General features: G+C 47.1%; 1 protein-coding gene across 14 annotated transcripts in view; it reads right to left on the reverse strand.

Annotated features, from left to right (window-relative positions):
* Positions 1-22,869, reverse strand: part of DLGAP1 (DLG associated protein 1) — a 342,691-nt gene that overhangs the window by 716 nt on the left and 319,106 nt on the right. For 11 of the 14 annotated variants that reach the window (XM_064481562.1, XM_064481561.1, XM_010976379.3 and 8 more), the window contains 3 exons: positions 17,563-17,984; positions 5,168-5,259; positions 2,264-2,416 (listed from right to left, as the gene is read on the reverse strand). In XM_064481562.1, the coding sequence (XP_064337632.1) occupies positions 2,264-2,416; positions 5,168-5,259; positions 17,563-17,984 (667 nt within the window). Of the gene's footprint in view, positions 1-1,572; positions 2,417-5,167; positions 5,260-17,562; positions 17,985-22,869 lie in introns of those variants that run through there. The other 3 variants (XM_064481568.1, XM_064481569.1, XM_064481565.1) reach the window with 2 other exon arrangements.

The following is a 22,869-nucleotide window of genomic DNA, read 5'->3' on the forward strand; positions in this document are numbered from 1 at the left end:
TAAACAACCAAACGAGGAAGAAGAGATGATAAGACTGTGTTCGTTTAGCTTTGTTGATGCCACAGTGAGTTACACCCGTTTGCACATCACACACAGACACACAGCAATATACTCGGCAGGGTCACCCCGGAGGGAGGACTTGGACGGTTCCTACCCTCGGGGGTGGCGTCAGCTCCAAGATGGCCCCTAAAACATCCTGCTGGGACTGTACTCTTTAAGGGCCTTGGGGTGACTGGTGGCCCAAAAGGCAATTCCATCACAGGGACAGACACCGTGCCGTGAAAATTTACAACAAGACACAAAGAATTCACCCCCCCCCCCCAACAGCAGCAGCAAACTAGAAAACGGCTGGATATTTTTAAAAGCCACTGCAAACACAAAAGCCATTCATCAGTCGGGTGGGGAAAAAAGTATAGCGGGGGAAAAAAGGGAATCACACCACAAAGGAGTTTCAGGGAAAAGACGGTGAGTTTTCAGGCTACAAAAAGGTCCACGTGAATCTGATGTTTTCATTTTTAAAAATAAAATACCCTAAATTCTCATAAAACTAAAGGTGAGAAGTATCTTAAAATATGGATTCCATGATTCACCAAAGGGCATTCTTAACACTCAGGTTCTTCACAGCAGTTCGTCTTTGCCCAGGTGGGTGCAGTGCATCGTTAAACTTACCACCTTGGAGTTGCCCACGGGCTGTTTAAGGTGGAGTCTTGTGAGCACAGGGTGCAAACGCTATTCCACCAACTCTGATTGTGTTTGTTCATTTTTCCCCTCTAGTTCGTGGGGTGATGAAGACATAAAGTGAGTGAAGACTTTGAAATCAAGTTACCTAATGATTTACTGTGTAACTGTCACTGGGTTACAGATATCAATTCTTAGCTTCACTGCTTTTGGACATCTAAAATCTTCATTGTTGAGCAACTCAGTGGATACTTTTAAAAGTATGACTATTGGAAACATTTTAGTCATATTTTCCTTTCCTTGCACATTTTATTTTTTTTAAATAATTTTTTAAAAAATCAATGAATGAGAAATTAGATGGATCAGCTCCAAAATCTAAATAACCAGTATGTGTGCACATCTTAGTGTCTTCTTAAAATAAGACCAATTTAAGAGCTTATTTAGCAGAGAGTTTAAGACACAGATTAAATAAAAGTAGATTGAGTGCAAATGTCTGACTTCCCAAGTGAGAGGCCACCCAGACATCACTGGTACTTTGATGCTTAACACTAAACCCCCCAGGGTTGACGGTGATAGAACTGGAGATGAGGGACCCTGATGGTGACAGTGGTGGCCTCTTCGATTATGCACCGTCCCTTGGCACTGGGATTCTCCTGGCAGCCCACTGAGTCTGAGAACCCTTATATTATGATGGGTGGCGACAGAGTGGATTGGACCGCCCTTCGCTCTCTGGTAGGTGAAGGTATCAGAAAAGGGCATCACAGGAATAGCTGTGCCTAATTTTTAGAAGCTGAATCTCTTAGAAACATTTGACCTCAGGCCATAGGATAGCAAATCATTTTTTTAAAAAAAAGTCATGCATGCCAGGGCAGCCTGCGGAAGTGGACATTGGATACCTGTGAGAGCCTGCTGGAGCCACCATGATCAAGTGTAAAAACTGCAGTTTATTAATTCAAGTCAAAGAATTTGAGTCTTTATTTCTAAGCTCTTGCACGAGGAACTCAGGGAGCAATATTCCCCAAGGCAAATCCACCAAAAGTAAAACTCTTTAAAAAAAAAAAAAAACCCAACATTTATGATTACTGTGAAACTTTATGGTGTGTATATTTTTAGACTTGAACAGCAGTGGTTTCTTTATTACTATATTTATGAAATGATTATCAAAGTCGGTTAGTTTTTCAGGCTTCCTATTTTCTCGGAAACACATCCTAGGGTGTAAGGAAGTTGAACTCTTGCTCTATGTAATCATGCACTGAAGATGTCATTTATTTTAGTTTAAAAAGCAAAAGGGAGGCAGTTCCTTCCAGTGACTAAAATGGTTTAACTTAAAGTTTAATTAACAAAAAAGCCACATTCCCATTTTCCAATTCACAAAGACAAGTTTTTCTTTAAAAATATGCCTGAAACATATTACAGATAATATCCCAAATGATTACTATGTAAACATTGTCATTACAATGAAATTAATATGATATCAGCTCCATTTCACATTGTAAACAGCAAGACTGAAAGCAGAAGCCTATTTAGACTGTCCAGGGTTTGTGCAGGTTTTTAAATGAACCATACAAAATCTACATTGTTCTACCTTCTTGTCAAGAGGATCCATCTGTTTCCAATTATTGGCCTTTAACTGATGAAGTTCATCAAATTTCATACTAATATTTTCTATGGACAACTGCAGCATGTCCCAGAACCCCGCCAAATCCTGGTAGGTGGGCCTTGGATGAGCATTGAGATTCTGCACAAGAGAAAAAAAAAAAAAAATTCATGCTCTAGAGGTGATCTGTGACAACAAGCAGAGGACCAAAGTGGCATTCTCAAATATTTCAAATAACGTAAGGACGCTGAGTTCCTTTTGGTTTGCAGACAGGAGATAAAAGCAGGGCTACAAATGGTACTTTATTTAAAACGCTCTAGGTACATATGTTTTATGTGATATATATATTCACTTTTATTAAGGAATAACTGACGAAGAAAATTATAAGTCTAACTTGTGATGGTACAAATGGTACACTTGTAATTTAAAGTGTACAATGTGATGGTCTGATGGACACATACATTGTCTCCCATCGAGTTAACACATCATCACTTGACATATTTATCTTTCTGTGTGTGTGAGAACCTTTAGGTTCTACTGTCTTAGCAAAGTTCAATTATACGATACACCATTATCTGCTGCAGTTACCACGCTGTACGTTAGAGCCTCAGACCTTACTCATCTTAATCCTGAAACTCTGTACCATCTTACCAACCTCTCCCTATTCCCCTGGCCCTGAGCCCCAGGCAACCACTTTTATACTCTCTGTGAGTTTGACTTTTAAAAAGATTACACTTCAAATGATCATTTTACACATGTCTGACTCAGTGATTCTCAATGTCAAGGTTGTAAAACATTTCTTCTGTAAAACAACACCTATGGATAAGGGCTGGTGGGAGAGGCTAACCATGTGAAAAATCCCAGAATGTATGATCTGTGACAAAATGCATTTAAAACTAGATTTAAATGAAAATGCCATCTTAGAAAAAAAAGACAGTAGATTATTATTCAGTCAGTGTTTGACTCCATGACATCCAACATATTCCAGAGAACAGATAAGGAATCTGAAATAAGATTCATTTTAATACTCGTGTTGCATGAATTAGTAGGGCAAACAAATAAGTAATAAAAGAACTGGATTTTTCAAAGTACTATGTGTTTAACAATTAAGACATTACTAATAGAGGAAGTCACGTTATCATAAGCACTTGGACAAAATCATTTGGAAATGAATTAGCTTTAAATCAATTATAACACAATAGGACAAATGTGAGAACACATCTGAACATGCACATAGACGTCTGTAGTGATGCATCTGATAGATAATACGAGCTTTTCTTTGGTGGTTAAGGACTGACTCTCTTTGCCCTCATCCACACACCACCGTGTGGCTCCCCCTCAGCCCACCTCCAACCTGCTTGTCACACTTCACACCTCCGTTCCCTGGCGGCCAAGGAACGGGAGCCCAGCGGGAACTAGGAAACTTCAAAGCTGGCTTGAACGACGCTGACCTTCCCTAGAAAGTCTGCCAACTTTTCAAAACATTTTGCCTGCAGTTTCATCTCCCAAATCTGCATGGTGTTTGCCTTCTATTTCCTAATGTACCTGCTCCTTAGATAATTCCTTTAAAAGTGTGCTGTGTTTGCTCTGTAGCATGTACTTATTGGCCTCCACGTGCATATTTTGGCCAGTTTGAGAAATATAGCTTTATATGAACTTTCTGACATTTAAAGAGCAAAGAATCATTAGTTAAGATCAGTGACACATGAGCGAGTTTACAAATTAGCAAGAATTCTGTACCCGACACATAGCGAAGTTCAGTAAACTATTGGTTGAATCACATATCAATACACTTACTAATATATATTATCTCATGATCCACACTAGATTTTCTGAGAAGGTGAAAGAAAGGTCAATTAAGTTTTGCCAAAGGAGGGGCAGTGAACTCTAGATGTGGGAGGTGGGGATAAGGAGGAGGGAAAGGATAGCCCCAAAGGGAGGTTTCCAAAAGAAAAGCCTGGGAAGAGGGGTGGAAGGCACCACCTTTGTATACTTTATATTTTCTCTAGGGTGAGCCTCATCTAGATGAACCCCATTCTGTCTGTATTTGTCCTTGGTAACAAGACGATGTGGTTGAGACGCTAAAACCTTAGTTTGGGTTGGTTAGATTGCAAGTGATTATGGTTTCACCTTCCACAAGAAAAGCAAGTTGCTTTTTATTTTCTGTATTTTAGTTCCAGCTGGACCATTAATTAACTAAGAAAAGCCTTTTTTTTTTTTTTTTTGGTGGAATAGCACTTGTGGAGATGGTAGCATTAAAAAAAATTATGCGAGGAAGCTCTTGCCGTTGTGTTTTGCTGTCAGTGTTTTAAAATGTCTTTGATGCTGGGTTTTTTTGTTTTTGTTTTTGTTTTTTGTCTCTTTGTTCTGCTTTATTTAGTTTTCTGTATGTTCAAGAAGGATGAACAATTCATTTCTCTCATCTATATTTTTTGATGCCCTCCACCTCTGACTCTTAAATTAAAACAGAGACTCTGATAAGGGATTCAGATGGCTGAACCTGATGACTATTTCAGAAAGAAACTCATTATCCAAAATGATTTTTTCTGTAATATTGTTTTTGAAATATCAGGTTGTTCCATATTTTGGTAAGAATAATGAAATCAGAGATGTCTGTGCAGGCCAGGAAAATGGTAAGTTTTCAATTACAAAAAAAAAAAGGCAGGAAATGGAGTTTTAACTTGATTGAATTTTTCTTCCTAGATTAAGTATAAAATAAATAATTTTGAGAAAAGCAGGAAATACAATTCATCAGAAAATTCTCCATTCCAGGTAAGAGAGTCTGATGAGCTCTGACTTGGTTCAAGATCAGTTTTACTTTAGTTGGACCAAGCTTGCTGACATGTTTCTTCTCGTGATATGACCAGGGAAATGATGCGAAATGTTACCTACCAGGTTTTCTTCACACAGTTCTCTGAACTGGTAGAATTTCTGGGCCATAAGAAGTTGGGCACTGCCCACTGCAGTTCGGATTTTCCCTAGAACTGAAAAAAGCAAACATACAAAAGTTTACACACGATATCTCACTGCTGAGATTTAGTCTGGTAAAGCAAAGAGGAAGTTAAGCTGTAGTCATTAGGGGGCACCGTCATGCACGCTGCACGCGCAGGCGCACACTGCGCCGGCGGGGCGTCACTCCGCGGCTCTGTGTAACCGAGGCTCCCAGGTGAAAGCACAAAACCGACTTGGAAGAAAACACGTGGTCATCATGCATCTTAGGAATAACGGAGTTTTCCATCACAGCCCTGGATGTTACTAAGAGAGGAAGCAGTTTCTTTTTGTTTTGTTTCCCTTTTACTGCAGGATGAATCTCAAGTGTTTACCAGGATAGTTATGGATTTATTTGTGTTGGCAGTCACGAACTGCTAGCTTATTTTTCTAATTCTAATCCAAGCATAAGGAAAGCAGCCCTAACTTGGAGGGGGGTCTCTTGGCACTCACCATGTCCCATCCATAGCCTTCATTATTTTCCCGGAGCTCAGTCACTGGTACTGTCAGGAAAAAGCCATGGCCGGTTGAGAGATTTTCTAAGGAGTGAACATTTTCAGCCTGTTGCCTAGGGAACACCAGCACCGTCCCAGCTTTTCCACTCCACAGACGCACTTTATTGTTCATTTGGGTTTAATTCCCTATGCACTGTGCAGACATTCTTCCCCTTTGCGAACCTTTCAGCTGACTGACGTGCGGAGACGGGGCGGGGTCCTCCGCACAAAGTGGTCCCCAGCTCGGCATCGTCCCCGAGGCTCCCCCTCCTCCCGGTGGGGACGTGGCCCTGCTGCCACCGGGCAGGCCTCCGCACGCCCTCCAGGTCAGGAAGGATGGGGAGAAGGCGCCCACGGAGAAAGCCAGAGGGGAGGCTCCTCCGCGGGCGCCTGCCGGGTTGGAGATCTTGGGAAGGATTTTATGGGACTGAAGCAACATTTCTGCTGCTGCCGTTTTGTCCTGAATTCACCGAGTCTGAGAGTGGAACTAGGTCTCCCTTTCTTGACCTCATTCCCCACAAAGAAGAAAACAAAACGAAAAGCAACTTCATGTTGGCCCAGGGTTTCCCAGTCATCTGCTTCCCTGCTTAAAACTGCCAGGCTGGAGAGTCGTTTCGGATGTGCCCTCTACCCGGGCACTGCGCAAATGCTTCAGCTTTCCCGCGCTGGTAACGCAGGGCATCGCTTCGCTTTGTTTCGTTGGAGGAAGGGGGAGTAATTAGGTTTATTTATTACGATTATTTTTTTAATGGAGGTACACTAGGGATTGAACCCAGGACCTCGTGCGTGCTAAGCATGCGCTCTACCACTGAGCTCGCCCCTCGGGCAGGACCGCCCGTCACAGCACCCAGCTGAAGGGCAGAGACCTGCCTCCCCGCCGGTGGCCAGGGGCTCCCCCTTGAGAGCCGTCCGGCAGCAATTCTTCAGGCCTAGGTGTTTACATTTTTTCAATCTGCTTTTATGATCTTTCGGGATGGTTACCCTTTTCCTCTTTAACTGATCAGTCACGTGTGGGAGGCCTCCTCTCCCTTCCTCAACCCCCCAAAGCAGAAAGGACAGCATGTTGAGACACAGGGCACCATGGAAGTTAAGGGTTCAGGCCCTCAGCTGGCCAAAGGTCAACTGGAACACTGACCCTGGGCAGGTCACCTAATCTGGTTTTTTCCCCTTAACAGAGGCACTGGGGACTGAACCCAGGACCTGTGCGAGCTGAGCACTGCTCTACCGCTGAGCTGTACCCCTCTAATCTGTTTTCTTATATGTAAAATGGGGCTGAGGGTCGCTATTGGTAGGGTTGTTGTAAAGGTTAAAAGCGGCAACGCATGTGAATAGCTTAGACTGTATCTGATTATACAGCAAGCACTCAATAAGTGTCTGTTAATATCGAGGACCAAGACACCACACCATGGGTATGCGATCGTGGACCCCATGTTTGCTCTGCCCAGAAGAGGAAAAACCCCAAAGTCTGGATTATATTCAAGGGTGACCAGCATCCTTGGCTGTCTAGGACAGGTACGAGCTTTGGAAGACCTGTCCCAGACCAGAGACGGATCGGAGAAGGCACTTCCTAAGTGAACACTTGGCTTTAGGCAAACCCTGAGGTTTCTGGAAACCTCTCTAAATGATCTTGTCAAAGGGCAGGATGGACATCAGCAAATCTCAGAATGATCCCTGAAAGTTTAGACATAGAACCCAGGTCTCCAGCCTGGGTTTGCCTAGCTCCTGGGTTCTGTAGAGAAACTCAGGGTATCTGGGTAGACCTCAAGACTTTGAGCGGATGGTTCTCATTTACATCCAAATACCCAAGCTACATAATAGAACGTCAGAGCAAGACCAGCTGAGTAAGACAGTGATTCTCAAATGAGGAGGAAGCCCCGCTCTAAGCGTTCAGGGGCCAGCCAACCACTCAGGTAGGGGCTAGCTTGGAGGGCTTCCTGGAAGAAAAACAGGGGACTTCTGTCTTCCTTCAGCTTGGTCGGGTGGGAGTGAAAACACCGGGGGTGGAGTCGTGGTCCTTCTGTTTCCCGGGTTTTTACCATCTTGTTCTTTGAATGGAAATTCCCTGCTGGCTCCGGGATTCCTGGAATTTCCAGTGTCCACCCAGGTGAGCAGCTTCCCTAGGCCCAGGGTCGGGGAGATGAGGGTTTGGATTCAAGAGGGAAAGCATGAGACAGGAGGGCCTGGGACCCGCAGACAGTAACTCCCACCTCTGCGCCCTTCACGCTTGCTGTTCTGGAGAACTAAAAACTCCCTGCAGGAAAGAAACTCTGATAGCTCTTGTTTTGTTTTGTTTTTCCTTAGACACTCCCTTGGTGAGTGAAAGAACTCTTTCCTCCTGAAAGTAAATTTCATATTTGTCACACAGGCCTGGAGGAAGGTTAGTTCAAAACACAAAGCCAGGAAAGTCGGTTGGAAGGCCATCGCCATTTGGTTTTTGCAAAAATCTGCCTAGTTGTAATATTATTACCTTGTATTTCAAAGCACTTTCACATACACATTGAATCTGAGCTTCACAAGACCCTGGGAAGCAGGGCAGATAGCATCATTTCACTTGAAAAAAGTTGCCTTCCCTGGGGACCGGGTCCAGCTGTGCCCTTCCCTCCCAACATTTACTGAAAATCGGGTCTGAAACTACTTAACTGATGGCATGTCAGGGTGATGTCCTTCCTTTATCCACACTCTGTAGCCAGTGCCCATGGATAGGGAGGGGGGCAGCTGTACCAAGTCACTGGGGGAATCTGAAGAAGTTCAGCAAACCTGATCCCTGTCCTACATGGGGCTGGAGGGCGGAGCATATCTACAAGAAGTCATTGTCGCACGAAGACATCTCAGTCAGTTAAAGAACAGAGGAGCCGGGATCCCATGAAATAGACGGCGGGTGTAAGGTCCAAGTTTTGGTTTTTCTTTCAAAGACTGCATTGTAGTGAGAAGCAGAGAAAGACAAAATAGTCCTTTATGAAAACTGTGATTTCACAGCTCCTGGCCACAGTCAATCAAAACCCCAGACATCTAGAAAGGAGCACACCCCTTGCCTCCCATTGACCCCCACGGGGCATCATTTTTATCTGGGGAACAAGGAGGTGATATAAAAGGCATAGGGGTGAAGAGAAGGAACAATTTCTCTGAAGTGCTGTGGCTGCGAAGGAAAACAAAGGCCGTTTCCTTTGGGGATATGAATGAATTTTTGCTGAGTCAAAACCAGTGTTCCACATCTTGTGAGGAATTTGCTAAGGATCAAGCGACTCCTGGCTAAGAAACCAAAGCAGAATCATCCCATTCCCCGGTGGATCTGGATAAAAACTGGTAATAAAATCAGGTCCAGCTCCAGTCGGAGCCCCTGGAGAAGTCAGAGCCGATGTTACAAGGCACTCCACGGGAGATGGCGCACACAGGGATGCGGCCTCCCGGTCGCCAGCATCTCAGCGTATCGAGCTGGAAACATCACTATCTGGTCAGCTGGACATGTCTTACTGGGAAAACGACTTTTCTCTTTGTTTCTATGTTTCTGTGCCAGTAGGTTGGTTCGGTGACAAATATGTGTGGCCCTTTGGCTGAAAAAATCCGTAAGCATAACTAACACAAGCATTTAATGTTCCAAGAAGGGCTAGGGCCCCCGAGCTGAAAAGTCAGAAGCACTGGTTTCTTTGCTTCCAACTCTACCGCCTGAGCCAGCTCCATGGTCACCAGGCCCCCGTGGTGATCAAAGAGAAGAACTGGCACATTTCTTATATCCCCAGTGGCGCGTCCCTGAAACCTAGACACGGCATATCAACACAGCCAGTCCGTCTGGCTGTCCCACCACAGGTGAGGCTTCTACGGTGGACATGCTCGGTGGACACCTCCCAGGCCCCGCCTCCTACCGTAATTCACCTAGTATGCTCCCTCTCCTCTCTAGCTTTCTGCTTAACACACCGGAAAGAGTGCAGGCACTGGAGTCAGAAAAGCCACCTAGCAGCTGCGGATCTTGGGGAAATTTACTGTGTCACAGACTCTGTTTTCTTTATCTGTCCTGTGATCATCATATCTTCTTCATAAGATTGCCGATTATTTAATGAAATAATATATGGTTGGAGGCAGCAGGAATTGTAACTCCTCTGCCCTATCAACATTCTTTGGTTCTGGGTTTAGCTGGGAAGCTCAAAGGTAACATGATCCCACACGGGGAATTACTTCTCCTGCTCTCTCCCCTACAGTGTGCACTGAATGTCCTCTTTTTTGGTGGCTTTCATTCAGGCAGATTTAGACAAGCGTCAATGAGTGAGTGAATAATTTCCGGGGTCTGTATGGAGAAGGTATCCATAACACTGATTCAAGGCCCCAGATCCTCCTGCCTATCTGTACAGTCTGGCATAGTTCCCCCGCCTATCAGAGCTGGAACAGTGGCCAACAAACTGCTGGATGACCGGTACGCAGAGGAGGCAGGACCTTCTCCAAGGCTGGACACTTAGACCACCCGCCAGAGCCTGTGCGGAAAACAGACTCACTGCAAAGTGAGGGGTCAGACCCATCCCAGGAGCCGCCGCGGCCACGGCTACAGCACCGCTCGACAGGCCCCCTGTCTCCCCAAATCCCAGTTAGGCTATAAGGCCCCGTCACCCCACCCACAGTGTGAATGGTCTCTTTCCCTTGCTAATTTGGAGGTATGGTCTTATTAAGGGAACCGGAGGGTTTTCTGATCTCATATAATCCCCATGCTTAGATCTTTTCCACGATCCCTTACCATCCCAGGGATAAGCAGGGAAATGCGCTTCAGGGCCTGGCAAACGAGGCCCACCTGTCCAGCCTTACCTCCGCCTGCTCTCTCAGGACCCTGGGCCCCCAGTTTCCCAAATCCAGAAGCAGTCTCTCCTCAGTGAATTTGCTCAGGCTCAGCACTAAGCCGGGGGTGCCTCTCAACTTGGCGCCCACACGGCCCCACCCCTTGTGCTAGATGAGCCTCCTCCAGGAAGCCCTCCTGCCTTCCACCCCTCCCTCATGTGGCTCCTCAAATTCCCATGCACAGCTCTGTCTCTGCCCTCTCCACACTCTTTCCAGCACTATCTGTTCATATGTCTGACTTTCTAACCAGATCAGAGGCCCATTCGATAGCACAGACCATGACTATGTAACTCCTGACACCCCGCTGAAGGAATAGATTTTAAAATGCATTGACTCATCTACAAACTGTAAGGTAACCAGAAAACTAAATTAACCGCGACATTCCAGGCTTGAAGCATTCTGATTCTTTAAGGTTTGACCATGTTTAGCACCACTTTTTCCGTTACAGTTTTGATTAATTAATTAGCTAATAGAGTTTTGGTGGGGCTATTACTCCTCTGTCTTCTGTTTGTAATCCTAGTTCTGCTGACTCAGGCCGGAAGAGCCAAGCCATTTGGGATAAGTTGAACATGTTCGTGGGTGAATTAAACCTCCTTATTCTCAACTTTGGATTGCTTTTTACTCACTTGGCTTTTTTTTTTCTTCCGTTTTTCAATGTTATAGACTTTAGGAATGAGGAGGGGAAAGGAATTTTTAAAAATTGGATCCACTCACTTAGTCCAAAGGCATGTGGATTTGTGAGACCAAATCTGTGTGATTTCAAGTCAGGATTATCCATGTGGAGGCATTTTTATTTACGAGTGTGTTCTCATGGAAAAGAATTTCTCCAACCAACTGCCCCGCTGCTTCTCAAACACATTTGTGATCCAGGACTGTTGTCAATAAAAGTTCTCCCCAGAAAACACGGATGTGTTTCATTCCTGGCTGACAGTGGCTATTCTGAATTTAGTAAGAGTTTTTTTTTTTTTTTTAAAGAAGCTGAAGCTTACATGAATAAAGAATAATGAATTGATGAATATATTAAAGGCTAATGAATAAAGAATGTAATTTTCTGTAGAAATCATCCCATGGACTAAAACCAGAGCTTCCAAAGGGCTCAGCCGTGGGGGAAAATATGATTTTGTTTGTAAAAGAGTTTTCAAAAACTCAGCTGATTTTGGTTTTTTCCCCAGTCCATACTCCAAGAGTCTTACTTGTAAGAGGTGGTTCTGTTCCCAACCATATCTCCACTTACATCAGCCATGAGACAGTAACAGCATCGACATCACAGAGATAAATCTAGTGTCGGAGCCTTTGAAAGCTGAATGAGACGAAATGAGTTAACACTGCCCCTGGCAACATGGAAGGACTAAACGCCTCGTTTGAAGCCCATTGCAATGATCTTCTACAGAAACAGTTATTGTTAGAGAAAGCGAGCGGGGATCCTGCTCCACAAATGGGTCCCTCTCTGCAGTCTCTGCATCTCCACAGACGTGTCTGGAATGAGGGAACAGCACTGGCCCGGGGACCAGGAGAGATGCCTCCTTCCTGGCGTGGCTGTGCCTTCCCTCTGCCCCGTCTTCGCCCCTCTGTGCCTCCGTGCCCCCCCCCCCAGCCCCCGGCCACACCCAGGGAAACACACCTCCAAAAAGATGCTGGGGAATGTCCCTCTGGCCCCAACGCCTTCCTCCTAATGCCCAGTGCTGTGCAACACTGAGCCTTCTAGAAGGTTAAACGCAAGGCACGTTGCAGTTTTCATTACTGCCACTTCCTCTGTGGTCACTAATTTCAGGTTGGCCAGACCTTAAAAAGAGACTATGCACTGTGTGTGTGTAGGGGAGGTGCGGAGGGACCTTTTAAAGGTCACTTCAAAGGGAAGATGAGAATAAAACAGGGAGGAGCTCAGATGCACCCAACTCCCCGAGCTTAGAAATACAACAGGCTTGTGGCAGATGCGCTGCCAAAATCCCAGAGCGCTCCCTGGCCCGCTACCCACCGGTCCACAGGCTGTGGAGGCAGCACGGGCCACACAGAGCCGAGCACGCCTGGAGATGGCACCGATCGGCGGTCCCAGCAATGAGGGGGCGCGGCACCCGTAACCAGCCTGAAAGCAGGCAAACCCTGTACGGAGTTCTGTTACCCGCCCCACATTCGCTGCCAAGGCTCACAGGCCTTCTGGGGACTCCAGGCCAAGTCCCCCGACCATGGCTGCCGCTGTCACCAGGCAAAGTTAAAGTGGAACCAATCTGCGTACAGCATGCTCTTTGGGTTTTATCCGTTCGTTTCAGATCAAGCCTGAAAATGCCACACATCCGTTGTCCACAGTTCAGGAGGCAAAGATAGATATGCAAGGACAATCAACTAGGATTTTGTCCTGGGGCCGCTGAAACCCGAGCCCCTGTCTTTAGCCTGCATCCCAGTTAGAAGCACTCAGTTCCATCTGGGCTTTTGGTCTCAGTCAGATAACACCAGACGGATCTCTGTAACATGCAAGCCCCTGTCAGACAGCAGCGAGCACCTCCCCGAGACAGCTGTTTCACACAAGGCCCCATTGTCTGAGCAAAGCCTGGGTCGTCTTACTGTGGGAGCTGCGGGAACATTCTGTCAGCTGCCACGGCTGGGGAAGGGGGTGGGGGAGCCTTGCTCACTGCAGATTTCCCTCATTTTGTGATCGAGCCCTAACCCTACCATCCGTTCACAGCTAGGGAGGAAGTTTTAACACAAGAACTAAAGTCCTCGCTCTGTTTCATTTTAGCAGGGGAGAGAGCAGCGCCACACACCCAAAGAATCTGTAGTCTGACTTTTCTTGGGCAGCGGATTGGGGGCAGCCCTAAGGGCCTGTTTTCCCTCTGCCCTCCCATAAGCACGTTTCTCCAGTTTGAGGGACAGCAAGAAAGCGTTTTCCAGCCCTGGAAGGCTGAAAACAAGGTCCCTAGGAAGCAGTGGGTCAGAATTAGGATGATGGCATCATAACATAATTGATAACTGAATAATTATGAAATAAAATCAGACAGCTCCTTTTTCGTTCAACTCTCATAGAGAAAGGTGAACGCAGCCATCCCACACTCCAAATCTGTCCCCCAGGTTCCCATTGAGCAAACAGGTTCGTTTCCCAACTTCTTTTTAACCCCTTCCTGGACATGCTGTATTTTGAATTCAGGAAGATATTTCACAAAGTATCTTCTTAGAAGCAAGGCGGGCGACCATGGCTGTGATGATACCAAGCTTGACCCACTGCCGCTTTCAGCTGCTGCAGACTTTCTTGGGGGTTGGGAGGAGGAATCTCTTGTGCATGGTAAAATACGCATAAGTTCTATCACTTTAACCATTTTTAAGTGGACTGTTCAGAGGCATCAAGCTCATTCAGCAAACATTTAAAACTGTTTAAAATCTGGAATGATGTCGGTGGCCCACAAACTTAAATCAAGCAGGTGTGGTCAGCATCTTCCTTCCTGTTGCTCTGTCCTTTCTGTGCTGACGACAAAGACCCGCTCTCTTGGGAACCACCGCGACATGGAGCCACCTTTGTCATGACCTCTGAAGAGAGGCCCCCCCTGGTCTGGGACCCACGCAACACATAAGGCCGCTTGGCCAAGAAATAGATAGATCTGTGCTTGGCCCATTTATCAAAGCTATCTTTCTGGGTGCACAGAGATTGTTTTTAAGCTGGTTACTCAGACATTGGCTCTGCTGGCCAAATGGGATTGGCCCCTCTCCCTTACCACCCCTCTTATTAAAAAAAAAAAAGAAAAAAGAAAAGGTTAAATTAGAGAATTAGTAAAAACAAAGGCCCTCTGCAACCCCAGGCCCACTTATCGGAACAGAATTGTGGTTGCCAAGGAGTCAGGGACAGATACGGAGGGAGAGCACCGAGCAGCACAGAGCATCATTATCTCGTCAACTGTTATTCATGTTGTATCTCTTCCATCAGACAGTGCTGTGTTCTGTGACCTCAGACAAGACACTGCCCGAGAGCTGGTTTGAGGGCAAATAAAACAACACCTGTCAGAGCCCGAAGCCCACGGCCGGAGGGGCTGTGAGGACGAGATGCGTATTTTTCACCTTATATTCTCTCTTCCTCCCTGCTGGCTGGTCAGAACCTCACAGATTTCCATTTGCATCATTTTAAATTGGTGACCCTCTTGCCTGGGTGCGTGGGTGCACCTCTGTGCCGTTCAGAACTCTGGAATGCTAGCAGAGGGGTGCTCCTGTTCTGTTCCTCTCAGGGCATGAAAGTCAGAGCCTTCATGTCGGTGTGGCATGGAATCGCGTCCCAGGAGCTGGGGGGGACACAGGGGTTCATCTCGCCCATGCAGCTGTCCGCTGCACGAGTCCTTCCACCCCTTCTGTGGCAGGTGCTCCAGTCTCTCTGCAAATCCCCCCCCATCAGAGGGCTGAATGCCTTCCTCACAAGAAAGCTCCCCTTGCTGCGCTCGGCAACAATAGCCGCTACTTGTTGAGGATTTTGTAGCTGCTCAGGAAGAAGGCCTTTGCTAAGGAGAACAGAATTTCCAAAATATTTCCAGGACTCAAATACACATGCACTGATCACCTGCTGTTACCGAGTCCAAGCTCACCCTGCTGGCCGCACACCAGGCCAGTGAACCACGAGACCAGAAGTTGGGCCGGGGAATAGTGGCTTTACTCAGAAGGCCAGCAGGCCCAGAAGGTGGTGGGCTAGGGTCCCAAAGAACCGTCTCCCCTGAGTTAGCATTCAGACTTCGGTTATACTAAAAGGGGCTGGGGGGAGAGTGCTGGTTCCGGTCAGACTCCGGAGGGCACATTTTAATTTCTTCTTCCTGCAGCCATTCACAGGGCCTGGTCGGGGGGTTCCCGTGAGCCAAGCAACGGTATTTTAGCTGAAGGCTTATTACCTGGGAGGCAGGGCTCCCAGAGATGGGCTATTATGTATGATTTAAGTTTACAGGCCACATCCCTTTAGCAATTAACCTGTAACAGAATACGAAGTTTCTTCCTTACTCCACTACTGTGTGCCAGGAACCATCAGAGGGGCAGCGAATATGAAGACGGATGAGACAATAATAATTTCTGGCCTCAGACCTCACTTCTTGGTGAAGGAGAGAGTGTGCATTGATGCACTGAATGACTGAAATTTCCAAGACAGTCTGCCTAGGTGAGCAGCGCACAGAACAGAGGCCACGGCTCCTTAGACACTAGCATTTCCCCAGGGAAATCTGGAACTTGGGGTATGCCCACAGGGGGAAGGGGAAGTAGAAGGTGCGCCCGCTAAGACCTCACCGAAACCTCCCCGCCCCACGTTGCCGCCAGACAGTGCCGTCACCAGGGCACAAAGGGACCCTGCTTGTGAACCCACACCCAGGTGAGCACGCCGGGACACCAACCGTTGGGGCAAGTGTCGGGAGGTTTACTTTTCCACTGCTAAGCTGTTTGCACTCATGTTGAAAGAACAAAAGGAACGTTACAGGAACCCGTCAATGGATTTTCTAACTTGCTCAGAAAGGCAACAAATGAGCTAGTGAGCCAGTGGACCGGGGTCAGGAGGAGGAAAGAGCACAGAAAAGACACAGAGAGGAAATCCCACAACCTGCTAGCTGGGATTTTCCAGCCTCAGTTCTCACAGAAATACTTCCTTTACGGACAACCCGCTGCTCCCTGACACAATTACTTTGGTTCACTTAGTAAGTCAACTGAACATGACTTACAGTAAGCTCTAGGTCTAATTATTAAGAAATTATTACTGTTTTTTTGTAGGGGTGATAATGCACGATGGTTATATATTTTTAAAAAGTCTTGATCAGAGATACCTAGTGAAGTGACGTGATGCCTAAGATTTTAAGATCCTCTGGCAAAAATGATGACACCTGGGGGAAGGTGAGACTGGCTGGTGGTTGAGCTGGGTGATGGGTATGTGGGGGTTCATCACAGTAAACTCTCTACTTCTGCACATGTTTAAAATTTTTCATGATAAAAAAATTAAATGACAATTTAAAAAAAATAGGTCATGTCACAAGACTCTTCCAGGTGGTTCCCACACAAAAGTGAAGGCAGGTTTTAATATCTACCCCTAAATCTCTCTGACTCAAAATTATCATTGGCTGGAAGACCCACCATTCATTTACTAAGTGGTTTTCAGAGGGAAATAAGCATGCAACATTGAAACACACACTGATTATCACCTATATTCCACTTTCAGAGTGGTTGAAAATGCTAAAACGTGCCTCAGGACTGAGGTAATCTGGCAATTTCTTTGTGAATTGTTAGCAGGAATCGTTGCTAAGAGGGCAAGTTTGAAAATAACGGTGTGCAAGGCCCCCATTATTTAACTCATCCATCAGTTATTTGATCATCTATTTTAACCCGTTATGCTGGCATAAAGAGCATGATTTTTTGGAGAGGGGAGGTGATTAGGCCTCTACCTGCTTACCTGCTTTAGAGGAGGTGCTGGGGATTGAACCCAGGACCTTGTGCATGCTAAGCCTGTGCTCTGCCGCTGAGCTGGACCCTCCCCTCCGTTAACCCATTGAACTGGAGTTTGTGTTCATTGATTTAGCGGCTGAGGGTTTGCCTCCCTAAACCCTAAGAGGGAAAGTGTGTGCTCAACAGGTGTAAGAGTGTCAAGAGATCCTCCGGCCTCGACGTGCTCTAATCTTGTATGTTAAGGAAAGCGCTGTCAGGTTTTTTACACGCTCAGAGCACGGGTACCTGGGGGCCGTGGAACCAGCTAGAAGCCCTGGGGATTCCCTGAGGAGCAGCACCGCTGGCGGGACATCTTGGGGGAGAGGAAGCAGCTTAGGGGCGTAAGTCCGCCTCGCGTGGGTCTGGAGCTGGACACGCGGGCGCAGAGTTGCGGGGGGCGCGTGGACTCAGCCGGGGCGGCCCGGCTCTCCCGCGCGCTCTGGCCCGGGGTGGGGACGCGCCGCGCTGCAGCCCGCGCAGCCGCAGGAAGAAAGCACGCACGCGAGTCTCGGCCCGGGGACGCCGGGGACCCCGGGGACCCGACCCCGGGCGCGCGGCCGCCGTACTTACTGTCCTCGGGCAGGCTGTTCTCGCGCTCCTCTCTCTCCATCTGCTGGCACCAGCCTTCCATGCGGTCTCGCTCCGCCTGGAGAAGCTTCAGAAACCAGTGGCCGTCCCGGTGGCACACTGACCTTTGAACGGCCTCCAGCGGGTCTTCGGTGATGGAGTCGATCCAGGGATCCGGGGGAGGCAGAATCGAAGGGTCGAAATCCGCGTCGAAGTCCTCGTCGGCCGCGCAGGCGTGGTAGTGGTTTCCTGAGCCCTGGATGCTGACGGTGGAGGTGCTGGCGTCCCGGGAGAACTGTCTGGCCACCGGGCCCGGGCACGAAGTGTCCTCTAGAGACTCCAGGGAGTTTTCCAGGTTGTCGTGGAAGTCCAGGTCGGCCTGCACTGCCGTCGTCACGCTGTTGGATCGAGTGAACCTGCGGAAGCTTGGAGGGACAGAGAGACGGTTTAGCTCAAGGACATTTCTTGAAGCAGAGCCACAGTCTACTGCTCTTCGTGAGCGTCTAAGGGGGTCGCGTCTTCGCGGTCTGCGGAGGTGGCCCCTGACGCAAGCACGTGGATGGCCGGGGCTCTAAAACAGAGGACATAGGTCCCTCGTCTTTGTTCAAGACGGAATATTAGAGCACATCCAGAGGAATTTTAGAACTGGAGCAACAGGCACAGCTATGAAAGCCAGTGTGATGTCCAGTGTCCAGCCTCCTGCCCAGGTCAGGGGCGGCTTCAACCCTGAAACTCATGTTGATGAGGGGCAGGGAAACGGCTCAGTTACCTCTCAGTCTGTGTAATTTGCTTAGAAATAGGGACGTGGGGAAGGACCGACTCATCCTGGGTCAAGACGACCGACCGTGAGTCCTGCATAACCACATTTTTCCAGGGACAGCTTCTACCTGTAAACTAAAATGTCACTAGGCTCCTCCTAAAATGAAAGCTCCTCTCCTTGGTAAGGATTCACCTGTCTCTTGGTCTTACAGGTCACCGTTATAATTTGTTACAAAGTGTTTGGGGCAAAATGGGCTCCTGGTTCTAGAGTTCTCCAGCACAATCCTTCCCTGCACCTTTAATTTCCTTCCCCCCTAGTCCTCGTACCAAAGTGATAAAAGACACCTTGTTAACAGATTCTACTGGAGCATTTTATGTGAATATCCATGGGATCAGTGTTTCTCAAATGCCTCTGGACATCTCTGCTTGACCCCTACCGCAAGGGTGAGGTGGGGGCAGGGAGTGGAGGGTGGGTGAGAGCAGAGGACCAGTGAATTCCTTCTCAGACAAAAGGCAAGGGAAGGCGTGGGCCTGAGGTAATCTAACACACACCCCACAAAGCTTTGCTGGCTCCTGGAGCAGACAGGAAGCAGTGACATAAGAGGGTAAGTCCACTGAAGGCAGCATCAGGTGTCCGTTCCCCTGCTTCGTACTTATTTTTTTAAGATAACTTCTTGATCTAATATTTTATTTTTTTATTGTGAAAAAATATACATTACATAAAATTTACGATTGTAACCGTTTTTAAGTGTAGGGTTCAGCAGCATGAAGCACATTCACAGTGTTGTGCCACTGCCACCAGCATCCAGCGTTAGAACTTTCTCATCTTTCCCAGCTGAAACTCGGGACCCATTAAAAACTCCCCGTTCCCTCTTCCCTCCAGCCTCTGGCACTCACGGTGCCACTTGCTGTTTCTATGAATTTGACTATTTTGGGTCCCTCATGGAAGATGAATCAAGTATCTGTCCTTCCGTGACTGGCCTGTGTCACTTAGCATCATCCATATTGTGGCAGGGGTCAGAATCCCTTCCTATTTAGGGCTGAATAATATCCCATTGCACTGTACACTACATTTTGTTTATTTTTTTCATCCATCAATAGACACTTGGGTCGGTTCTACCTTTTGTCTATTGTGAATAATTCTACTCTGAACATGGGTGTACAAATATCTCTTCAAGACCCTGCTTTCAGTTCTTCTGGGTGTATACCCAGAAGGAGCATTGTTGAATTGTATGGTAATTTTGTTTTAATTTTATGAGGAATCTTTTTTGTCTCCTTAGCAGCTGTACCATTTTCTGTTCCTACCAACAATGCATGAGGTTTCCAGTTTCTCTACATCCTCGCCAACACTCATTTTCTGAGTTTTCCGATAGTAGCCATCCTGTGGGAGTGAGGTGGTGTATCTTCTTGACTGGCTCATGACGATGCCATGGTAAAGTGATTTATTGGCCGGCTGGTTTTCAATTAATGTTTCACATTCAGTAGCGCACCAAATGGTGTCCATGCAGCGTTGGATAAGCCAGATTATATGTTTTTTCCTTAACTCTTCTGGAACACTCTGTTAAAGCCAATTAGTACTAATACTCTGGTCCATCAAAAATAAAAAATGAGCAGAATATGGGTAAGTAGTTATTTTTAAGACTATAGAGACCAGAAGTCACAAAAAGGAGAGGGTACAATCATCTCAATCGGTCCATTTTTTTCCCCCCGGAGAATAAATGTCAAGGGAAAAACAGCAGCAGCACTGAACTGTGTTAATTATTAGGAAGATCAAAATTTTTTAAATGTTGCGGTTCTCGCCATGCATTTTATGAAGAGAAGCCAGCCAAAAAAAAAAAAAGCTGGCCCATCTCACTGTTTGCTGTTTTCAAGAAGTTATTTCTGCTTGAGGTATTGTATATATGTAGTCATTTTATAAGTTCTTTAACTCTCAAACGGGCCGGAGAAAAAAATCGCATGGTGTGAAAGTCTGAAAGAATGTTCCAGACCCCTCATCCTAGCAGTGAACGGAAGAGCAATTCTGCTAACGTGGTGCTTCCAACAGCTGCCCGCTTCCTGGCTGCAGGAAGCCTTTCCCGCTTTCTCGTTCACCCGCCAAAATGCTGCATGCCATCTGCAGCCGCGCTCTCCCTCCAGCGGCACATGTGTGGACCAGATGACTCTCCTTCAACAGTTGCCATTCTGGCTGTTCTACTAACACAAAATCCCCGCTATGGAAACACCAGGCTCCCCTGTCCAAGGCCATGGTTGCCAGAGGCGTAGCATTTCCAGTCTTAAAGAAGGACTAGCGCCTCATTGTTCCCACCGGAGCAAACGGGCCAGAGACGGAGCCCGAGCCGCGTCCTAAACACAATGGCCTGCTGCCCTGGTGCCTCGGCCCTCATCTGCACGCAGCTGTGCCACCGGCACTCCTGACAGACGGCCCTGGCCCTGCGTCTTCTAAAGCATCCACCTTCTTCAGAAAAACTACTTGGCAGTAGATTAGTAGAAGTTTGCAGTGTAATCACCCAGAAAGAAAGAAAAGTTAAGTAAAATTTGAAATGGTTTGGGATTAACAGCGGCGCCTTTGAACTCAGGCAGCCCTGCCCAGGCTGCACGCTCTCAGTTAAGTTCCTTAAGCAAGGGCTTTCTTCCACCCAGAGCTTTCAAAGAATGTTCTGCCCTCCAAACCGTTTTATGTCTCTCATGGGCAGAGTTCCTTCTGGGTGAAGGGCGCAATCAAGTTGTTACTGTTGTTTTAAAGTTTTGATAGAGACCCAGAAGGAGGCACTGGATTAATTTCTGTGTTTTCGAAAAGAATAGATCAGTGGCCGGTGGACAGTATAAACCTCAAAGCGAAACCCAGTGGCTTCTGTCTCCAAACCCACAATTTCCAGTCTGGAAGCTTCTTCGGTCCTTCATGCCCTAAAGGTGAAATGTGTAATAATTACAACTTCTGAAAAGGACTGGCCAGGATTCTGGCCTAAGGTGTAGAAAATCATGAAACCGAAAACTGGACCAACCAGCACGGGCCACAACACCTCGTCTGCTCCGAAGGCAAGTGGAAGGTCCCTTGGGAGCACTTGCCCCTGCTGTGGCTCTGTGCTCTTCCCGTGAAATAAGTTTATATTTCCAACGAGAGGGTTTTCTGCCCCCGTCCCACCACTTTTCTGTACATAGATGGTAAATCATGGAGGCCCTTTCTCGTCTCCCCAACCCCTGGCTGGTGGGGCTGTATTTGAACAAAATAAATTGCAAACAAAAACTAAGCACAGTGTGTAACTTTAGAAGGCACGTGCTTCGTTCCTGCGGGTTCAAATGAGACTCGAGTCACAGACTCCTCTCAGAAAGGCTCATGCAAGTCACACCCCTGACAGAGTCACCCGGCCCCTGGTTCTCATCCTCATCGCTCCCCTCCACCAGTGGCTGCTCTCCAGGGCTAACTCTAGTTGCACAGAGAGAAATGCTAGTCCTGTGTTGTCCTTTCCTTCTTGGGACGTTTTTCACTAAGCCTGCTGTCAAGGCTGAGTATGTGTGGAGTTTGAAAACGCCCTTCTTCAAAAGTGCACCGTATTGTTTTTTAATTAAATGGCACCTTTAACTGATGTTCAAAACCCAAGATGCCTCATTGTATTAAATAAAAAATAGATTAAAAAAAAAAAGGTGAGGGGGTGAGGAGATTGAGATTCACAATTGAAACTTCTAACAAAGAGGTTCATTCACTCTTTCTTGTCGAATCAGCTTCCTGGTTGGAGCAGAGCATGGAGGAGCCGATTCGTGATGCAACCCCTCTTCACCAGCTCAGCAGGACGGAACTCGCCTGTGCCCCACGTGGATGCCCTTAGCACTGTCCTATCGACAGATTTTAAAACTACCTCAACACAAGCACCCGCAGGTTGATTGAAATCCTCCATGTTCATCATTCTTTTGCCTGAAGCTGTGTTCAGGCAAAGGAAAACAAAGAGGTTTTCTACAAAAAGACTCTCTCTACTCCAAATGATTGTAATGCATTTGTCAAATAAGAGAAGCGGGGCAACCTGGAGGTAATGAGAGTGGGCTTGGTACCACCTGGCCGCTTCCGTGAGGGCCCAGCATGGTGCAACACTCCTTCCAGCATCAGCCGGGCAGGTGCTGGTACCCGTGATGGGCTGTCACTATAGGAACCTTGGTTGGGAGCCTCAACAGAACACCCTTGAGCCTACTGTGCCCCAGATGGAACTGCTTTCCCTCAGCAACCAGAACATGAGGTCACTCCTTGGCTACGGAGCCCAGGTAACAAACAAAGGCCCAGGAAATCTCAGTTACAAGTCTTTCTTACTATGTTTTGGTTTAGGGTCAAGTGGAGGCCTCAGGCTTGTGAGTCAGGTGTCATTTTTCTTTCTGCAAACTGAATTCTCTTGAAAAGCACGTAAGAAAGAAGAAAGAAAGGGAGGGAGGGAGAGAAAACAAAGACAAAAGGAAGAAAGGGAAAAGAGAGAAGGAGAGAGGGAGGGGAGGCGGGGAGAGAGAAAGTGAAGGAAAGAAAGAGAAGAAAGAGGGAGAGAAAGGAAAATGTATGAGGCATATCAGGAA

Source organism: Camelus dromedarius, chromosome 32, assembly GCF_036321535.1.
Source record: "Camelus dromedarius isolate mCamDro1 chromosome 32, mCamDro1.pat, whole genome shotgun sequence".
NCBI lineage: Eukaryota > Metazoa > Chordata > Mammalia > Artiodactyla > Camelidae > Camelus > Camelus dromedarius.